Source organism: Glossina fuscipes, unplaced genomic scaffold (genome assembly GCF_014805625.2).
Source record: "Glossina fuscipes isolate IAEA_lab_2018 unplaced genomic scaffold, Yale_Gfus_2 90, whole genome shotgun sequence".
Lineage (NCBI taxonomy): Eukaryota > Metazoa > Arthropoda > Insecta > Diptera > Glossinidae > Glossina > Glossina fuscipes.
The window spans coordinates 1,416,110-1,425,349 of record NW_023998444.1 but is presented as its reverse complement, the minus strand read 5'-3'; the positions used below and the strand labels follow the sequence as shown (position 1 = coordinate 1,425,349).

The 9,240-nt window shown below is 31.3% G+C and overlaps 1 protein-coding gene across 19 annotated transcripts in view; it reads right to left on the bottom strand.

Moving 5' to 3' along the window:
* LOC119638516 (bromodomain-containing protein DDB_G0280777) overlaps window positions 1–7,758 on the bottom strand; it is a 101,972-nt gene extending 94,214 nt beyond the window's left edge. For 14 of the 19 annotated variants that reach the window (XM_038035337.1, XM_038035352.1, XM_038035349.1 and 11 more), the window contains exon 1: window positions 5,749–5,909. In XM_038035337.1, the coding sequence (XP_037891265.1) occupies window positions 5,749–5,805 (57 nt within the window). In that variant the 5' untranslated portion in view covers window positions 5,806–5,909. Of the gene's footprint in view, window positions 1–5,748; window positions 5,910–7,301; window positions 7,367–7,467 lie in introns of those variants that run through there. The other 5 variants (XM_038035334.1, XM_038035335.1, XM_038035340.1 and 2 more) reach the window with 5 other exon arrangements.
* Window positions 7,759–9,240: the final 1,482 nt, after the last annotated feature.

Genomic DNA, 9,240 nt, shown 5'->3' with positions numbered 1-9,240 from the left:
TCTCTCTCTCTCTCTCTCTCTCTCTCTCTCTCTCTTTATCTCTATCTCCACTTTTCTCTATGCATTCGTTTACTCTAATGCGGTTCTTAAACTTCCAGTATTGGAAATGGGAATTGTTGCAGATTTTAAAGTATATTCTTAGGCTGATTCATTCATTGTACATATGTGTCATCGTTGTTACTCTTTTTTTGCTTACTCACAAACATGCAATCTTTTCCTTGCTTTCTCTCTCACTCTCTCTCTCTCTCTCTCTCACCCTTACTCTCACTTACTCTGCCCTTTCCCTGCGCCTTACTCTCTGCCAGCCTATCTATCTATACCTCTTTTAGAGAGAGATTTTTTCATATTGTACTTGGATTTAATGAAAATAAAATTACATTACATTCGCTACCACTTTTTAAGTTAGATGTCAGTTAGCATTCAGTTATTGTCCACTTTCCTTTTATAAGCTATTTTTATGGGTTGCCTGTGCATACTTAATCGTATCGAACTTTGCCATGTTACCGTTTCGCACATGCAAACTTATTCTAACATATGTTATTGATTTTTTTTTTTTTTTTCTTTTATTTATATTTTTTATAATATACTAGGTCCACACTTGTATTGCATTGATGTTATGTATGTTTAAAAGTTTTTATGACTTCCTAGCCAAATAATTTTTTCTACAAAAATTTTTATTGTGTAATAAAGAAAAGAGCAAAAGTCAATGACTCGTTTATGTGACCGCAGTAATCATATAATAAAAGTGATTTCAATAAATTTTAGATCAATATCTAATAGTAAGCTGTTTGAGAAGACGTATTGAACTTTGTTTTCGACATTTTATCATTAACGCGAACTTATTTGGTGTAATCATGAAAGTGTGTTGTACAGATAGACAGATGTTTCTTGTTCCTGCGGTGAAGCCTTAACAGCTAAGAAATGGATGAAACCCGTTTTTCAATTCAACGTAGGACCAGGTACTCAACTGAAAGCCTGCTACCCAATCGCAATGTGCTCTATGTCACAGGATTTCTTTACCACGTACTTTGTGCTTTTAAAAATTTTATCTTTATTTAGTACAATACTCTCGAGAGAGGTTCTACAAACACTCTTATAGAAGAATAAAAGAAGCAAAAAAGTTATACTCATCTCAGGTTAAATTTTGGGCATCCGAACAGCGTATTTTAGGTCTGTTGCGATGATATGTTATTAGTTAAATCTTTTTGGCCATTGGTGTATTGCGGCTTTTGTATAACGGATTTGTGGACACCAACAAAGAATATGAGCAATAGGTTTAAATTGCTCATCTGAAACTCATATGAGGTCCAGCAATAGAAAAGAACGGACAGACGGACGAATGGATAGAACGGGTTAAGAAGAAATTACGTACATCATAAGGTCTTTAGAGAACTCTACGACCTACCACATGGTTGAGTAAGAAAGAGTTACGCTGAGTAAGTAAGAGTTGCGTTGAGTAAATAAGAGTTCGCGGATTCGAATCAATTTTTCTATATTTGGGCACTTAATCAGTAATTGATCCAACAACCCACTAGGCTTTGGTCACATTACCTTGCTCTTTCTTCTCCATTAAGTCTTTCTGACCATCAAGTTGTTACATGTATAGGAGGGGCATTGGTCTTCATGGAAAAGAAATATATTATGAAACTATTATACATCTTCACACCTTGGTTGATAATATAAAAATTTTTTTTAAACAAAAAACTCTGCACATGGATAAGGTTATGCTTAAAAAAAAAGAAGTTTTCTGTACATTTCGAAATCTTTAAGAGGAATTAGAAGAACGAAATAAATAGAAATTTTTGCTAACACTACTCCAAAGTTCTTCATGCAAGATATAAAATTTTTGCAATTATTTTTTTTTTTTTTTTTTAAATTTCAATCTTGTTTGCATTGCATAAGTTGTTTTTTATATTTTGTTTTTTTTTTTTTTTTTTTTTTTTAAACTTAAGGTCATATACTTTCCAAGGATGCAAATGGTTTCATTGTATGATTACTACATAAAAAGCTGTAAATAATCAAACATGACCATCAGGTTTAATACTTTTTTTTTTTATTAAAAAACGTGTACGAGGAGTAAGGCAAAGTCAAAGGTTATTATTTCTTGATTTTATTTTGCTCTGGAATTAACTTAATGGGATGGATGTCTGTCATATAGTGAGGACATATTTCAAATTTAAGTTTTAACTAAAAATAGATCACATAATTACTAAATTACGATAGCCTAATGATATGTTATAATATTATTCTTCTATTTCTCTTAGTGTTTGTTTTCTTTTTTTTTTTTTCATTTTATAAACATTTCAATCAATGTTCCCACCATGAAGGCTTTTAATTTTCTTTTTATAGAAAAACAAAAAGCGATAACCTTGATGCTATCAATACTAATTTTCTATAGAAAAGTGACAACAAAAGAAATAACAATACTTTTGTTGTAATATTAGAAATTTTCTATAAAAACAAATTAAAAAATAAAAAAAAACAAATACAACAAATAATTATTTAGTATTAGTAATCAACGTTTAGTTAGATATAACGATCAAGCTTATAAGCTGAAATATAATAATTCTAACAATTATATGAATATTTGTTTTTATATCTTTTCCATATTTTTTTTCATTTATCATGTATCTCTATTAAAAACGGAAAAGCGTATAAAATTTCTTATTAAAAACAACAACAGCAACAGCAACAAACATTTCATGTTCTCATCGAAACTATAACAACATTACGCTTCGCTCTTAATGAAACTCTTCTGAAAGCAAATTCCATTTATATTCCCTCTCTATGCGATAGGCAATGCAAAGAATTTAATCTAGTTACCTTAAGCTAGGCTAAGTTTATTGAATGCTTTTATGTTCTAAGCAAATAATAATAACTGTTAAGCAAATAGTGGTTATTTTTGCTAACGAAGCATATTGGAAGGTAAATAATTTGAAGCATACAAAGAGGCTGTCATTAAAAACGAAAAAGTGTCATAATCAGGATTTTCTGGTATCGAGTTTTTACAGCGCCTTTGCAAAAGATGATGCAAATATTTTAGTAGTAAATTGACGCATTATAAGCCAAGCGTAGGAGGAAAAACTGTTAAAAGCGAAAACGTTATAGTAAGCCGCAACTCACCATTAAATACCCTACGATGCTTTGCGTAATACATTTACGTTGGTTTATCAAAGTTCGCCAAAGTTCTAATGTTCGAACGCAATAGTACATGAATAGGCATCATACTCAAAAAATCATTCTGAATCGATCGGTACAATAAGAGATGATTTGATCTGAAATTCTTCTGAGTTTTCTATACATCTGCACAAACTTAATACACATTTGTACCGCAAGTGCGGTAGGGTGTAAAAGCATGACGGATATACGTCGTCTTTTAACAAATCATGGCTGGCGTATAATTAACAGTTGATGACAAATAGCTATTGAGTCTTAAAGGCCTAACTATAATGGCCCTATACTCTGCACAATTCATATTAAAGATGATGGAATGTGAATTAAGGATTAAGATAAAATGTTTGACGAATTATTACCTTCATAAATTCAAGGTAAGTATTTTATGGAAATAAAAAAGGAATGCCCCACTATTCGGCTTTCATAGGCCAATACGTTGATCTCTCTTCTCGCCCACTCGTCCTGAAGTCGCCTGAATACTGGGCAACACACTACCTTCGTTGTTTCGTAACGGTAGTATCCGTCTTTCCCAATATTCCGGCGGTTTCAACTTCCAAGTCGAACGTACACAAGTGCTGCTACTTCTTCTGCGTCTTACATCCTCCCTTACAAATAATTTTTCCTAATCACCGCTGTGCTTTACGAATAGGAAATAGCCTGAGAGAAAATCGCAAGACAAAAAAGAGTCTTATCATAATATTTTGTTTTGTTTAGTGTTTAGTGTAAGTTGCAAAGTAAAGTTGACGTAATAGAGAGAGAAGTTTTTTACATTTTTAATAGGGATGTCTTTTGTAAGTACAACATTGGTCACATAGTGATGACAAAGAAAGGGAGTAACGGCCGCAACTTAGAAACCCTATCCATGATCCACAAGCGTTACAACTTTACCTACCAAGCACCTACCAAGCACTATATAGCGCTGACGACGCACCAATCGTAATTAAAGTCTAGTCTACCGCACCACGAATTGAACCCGAGTAAACCGACTTGACAGTGGCGGTTTTTAACTAATCGGCTGCACGTAAGTAGCCGGTTGCCAGTCTTTAAAGCGTAAAAAGTAGTTAGCTATAAACGAAAACATTCGCACTTGGAGACCACCGCTTGACACCAAAATATCTATCATTGGTGAACAGAATCAGAGGAACTAGATCCCAGCTAGCCCTTGCATTAATTTACTTTATATAAATGATAGAAAATTGTATTGTCTCCTTAAGTTTATAAACCAAACTGGGTGAAGAAAATTGATTTCTTACAAATCCATGGCCGACTTTTTTTTCCCAAAATATGTTTTTAAATGCTTTCAAAACAAAAAACTTCTCAACTATACCGTCCCTAATACTACGACTATCAAATTTTCTCGAAATTATTTCATTTAAATTGCTTTGTGCCTGAACTGTACGCCACTCTTACCTCCTATTAGACTTAAATTGATAAATTATAACCAAAGACGAAACATTATCACATAAACTGGCTAATGCTTGCAGCTGCGAAGCCTTAAAATCACTGCGGAATAATACGCCGGAGATCTCTTGCACTTATGTTTTAAGATAATAAAAAGCATAAAAGGACAAGAGCAGAATGTGGTCATCGCAGATAGAGGCATCAGAGAAATCGCTTTTTACAAATGTTTTTACAAATATGAAAAGCTTTTTTATACTCTCTACACAAGAGACGTATGGACTTCGCGGACGTACAGAAAATCCGCAAGCATTTGCGATAAAACAAACTTTTTATTATACCGCTCGATGCAGAATCACTCTCTAAATAGATCGAAACTATTTTGTCCATCTGTCCGTTGATGTCTTTCTATTCATCTAAACATGTGCTTAACCAGCAGACTTTTGATGAAATTTGATATGCCGGCGAACTTTAGCGCATTGACAAACCTTTTTAAAAATGGTTCCGATTGAACCACTTTTTCGAACACTGCCCATATAACATCTGATTTTGAAGAGCCGTCACATAAATAACTGCAGAGTATTTGATAGTGTGCCGTGGTCTACTATAATGGTTTCACTTGATTTTCCATTAAATTTAAAATGCTTAATAAATTTTACTATAACAGGCGTCTTATATGCGGTGAGAAAAAATTTCACCCCTACGTCTGCTTGATATGGAATAAACGGAAAATAAGAACAAAACGTAATGTGTAAGACTATGATATCCTTACTAAACGTAAAGTTATGGTTTAAAAACAACAACAATAAAAATCAAAAAAACAACACTAAAGGCGAACACAATCTCAACCACCATTATATTGGGGCAAAACATGCTGAAAAATGAAAGCAATAACAGTGCAATCGTTGCGCTCTAGCTTTTATTGTTGTTGCCTCAGTTTACGATAATGTTTTGGCTATCAAAAAATACTGCAGTGTATGAAATCATTGTTTTTATGGCTTTAGAAAGAAATCCAAAAAAAAAAAAAAAACCGTAACAACAACAGCAACAGAAAAATTGACCCATTGGCCTGTTTTTCTTGGTTATGTTGCTCTGAACTATGTCGTGTCTACAAGAGTTTGACAAAAAGTTGTTATATTTCAAATCAATTTCATATAATATACGATCAACACTCACCTTGTCAACCGGCATTGATGGGCACGCTCTGCACAAATTCCAAAATGAGCCGATCATAAGGATATCTTTTAACTCTAATCAGAATCGAGAAAATTGAAAACAATAACAAACAACACTTGAAAATCAATTTTTTTTCCTTTTAAAATATATTTTCAGGCGTTCAATTAATTTATTTATTTATTTATATTATTTTATTTTTTTTTCTTTTATATTTTTAATATATATATACAAGTTTTTTAAAAGTCATTTAACAAATACACTTAAACACTTTAAAAATATATTTATATATATATTTATATATGTACGTATATATATGTATATATATGTATATGTATATATATATATATATATATATATATATATATATATATATATATATGTATATACGGGTATTACTGGTATCTTTAAATATATTACTGATAAATATTTTTATTATTTATAAATTAACTTTAATTATATAATTAAATACGAAATTTTAGCAATTTTTTTTTAACGCAGGCTGAAGTAGAAATATTGATTTTAATTTGCTTCTTTTTTTTTTTAAAGTACAAAATTATTTCGTTGTGGATTAGTAAAAAACGTAGAGTGAGTAGGAGTAAAAAACGGAGAAAGAGAGAGAGCGAGAGAGAGAGAGAGAGAGAGAGAGAGAGAGTAAGATTTTAAGTGGGAAATTCCAACATATAAACTTAACACACTAAAAAAAAAGAAGAAAACAAAAAGGAAAATGTATAAATAATTAATATTTCGTAGCACAAAACAAATAAAAAAAAATAAGAAGAAAAAACCATTAACCATTTATGTATATGTATAGTATAATTTTAGTTGTTTAAAAGTAAACCTCAAAATCGTAGCGTACTTTGCTCGTTGGTCATTAAACGAGCAATGCTTTCACATTAATTCGTAATAAACAAATAAATGAAATCTCAAGCATACTTTTAGTTATTCAAAAAGTCAATTCCAAACCGACACATACTTTGCTCCCCTGCTCATTAAAAGCAAACCTTACCAATAATTCGTAACTTTATATATGCGGAAGCAAAAAAATGGAAAACCGAAGTTGTTTACTGGTGCCAACTAAGCACGAAGTTACAAGACATATTCTCTAGTGGTGATCTCACACTCAAGGAGCATTAGTGAAGAAAAAAAAAAGCAACTCAAAAATAACTGCAGAAAAAAAAACTTTTTTCTAACATATTCTTTTTCTGCCACCTATATACGTATATATATATATATATGGGTAGGTACATATATATACATATGTAGAGAGAGAGATATATATGTGCATGTGATATATAATTTTTTTAAATATATAAAAATGTTATATATATATATATATATATATATATATTATATGTATATGTTATATGTATTACATATATATTTAAAAAAATATTTTCTTTATCACAATCGATTTAGTCTTAAAATCCTACCACCCCTTTAAATATGCTTTATAATTTTTGAGGTTTCCTTTTTCTCAACTTAAAAAAAAGAAATGTCTGTTTAGTTGGTCATCTTGTCTTAAATTTACAAATTGCACATACACGCACACATACCAACAAACACACGCACATGCTTATAGTCATGCACAGACACCTTCACACTTTCACATACACGCACACGCACACACACACGCACACAGACACGAACGCATAAACTCACACAATTTTATTAAATACATATACATATGCCAACTATATATACAAACACTCATCCACACACCGTTAATTCATAAATACCGTTATTTGCTTTTTTTTTTCTTTGATTTTTCACCGCTTATACACGTGTTTTCGTTTCGCTGGACAAAAAAAAATATTTTTTTTTAATTTCTTTTATTTTTTCTTGTTCTTAAAAGCAAAAAAAAAATTTTATTTTTTTTCTTCTGTTCTTTTTAACTGACTTGGAAAACTTTTACTGAAAATTTTCCAACACATATAAATTCACAAATACATATGCATTTATATATGTGTGTACATAACTCTTCATATATATTTATATATATATATATGTATGTATATATATATATATATATGTATATATATAGACGCGCTCGCTCGCTTAAAGAGGGTACTGGATACTTGTTTTGTTGTGGTATCTTGTGTGTTATTAACAATTTCAAACAACTTAACTCAACGACTTCACGAACACGACTGACTAGCTGACTACTATCCAACTAATTTCTATGGAAAAGAATTTGTAGTTAATCGTGTAATATATGTCGAATATCTGCATCTCACAGATACACACAAGGTTTGACAAGTTTGTTGGTACTACAATTACAATTTGACATTCTCTGGGCGCTAGTAACTCTTTCCAATCCATAAGAGAATAAAAACCTCTCTCAATGGGACCATTTAACAGGCATCTTTGTAAAGAACTCTGTTATTCGTCCCATTTAACAGACGTCTTTGTAAAAACTCTGTTACTTCGTGCCATTTAACAGACATCTTTGTAAAAACTCTGCTAATTTATCCCATTTGACAGCTGAGAGATTTTTTATTCACCATTTCCCTTATTTATTTATTTTACTTATTAAAAGCAACTCTGTGCTCTGTCCATTGTACTAGCAACCAAATGAATTGTTTACATAGTGAGAATAAATAAATAAATTGATAAAAACCGTGGTGCAGGTAAATTGTTGCGTATAAATTGATAAAAACCGTGGTGCAACTAAATTGTTGTCTTTAAAAAAGGATTGGAAAGAGCGAATTATTACATACATGCCATCAGCTTTTCTACGGCGATGAACTTTGCGTGTTTTCATTTTTTTATGTTGAAAAAAATAAACAAAATTCGAAACACACCAAACCGCTTCACACGTGTGTGACAATGTGTGCGACAGCTGAAAAGTTACTTCTATTGTGAATGATTGATAATTATGAATACACTGTAATTTACTGTTTTATTTTCTTTGTGTTCTGGTATTTTGACTGTATTTTCATTTGTTTATGCATTGCCGTTGTGTTAGCGGGTTACGAATGTCCAAGGATCTAATAAAAATCTGTGTCCAACTTGGGGGCCAGACTTTTTGAAATCTATTGATAGCTACACAAACATGTTATGGCCCAACGACGAGCGCTATTGAAAATGGTTAAGAACGCAACACTTTTGCGAACACTTCTCACATGGCGCCTTAAAAAGACGTAGGATATCCGTGACCCACTATAGTCTTTTTACTTTTTAACTTTATAAAATGATGAAGAAAGAAAATTTGACGCCAAGTTTTCTCTTCTAAGCAAATACAGACTGACGAATAGACAGATGGGCAGACAGGTCTAAATTTATTTCGCGTGTCTTTCTAATCTCCCCTTTACAAATTTTATAGCGCTTTTGATTCACATCCGCTCCAAATAGGTAAAACATTTTCAACTAACTAATAACACTCATATAAATATGCTTGTGCATATGAATCCAAGTACAAAAAAGTTCTTATTTGAATTTTCTATATTTCAAAGGTATAATAAATTGTAAAATTTTGTTTACAAAAATTTGCTT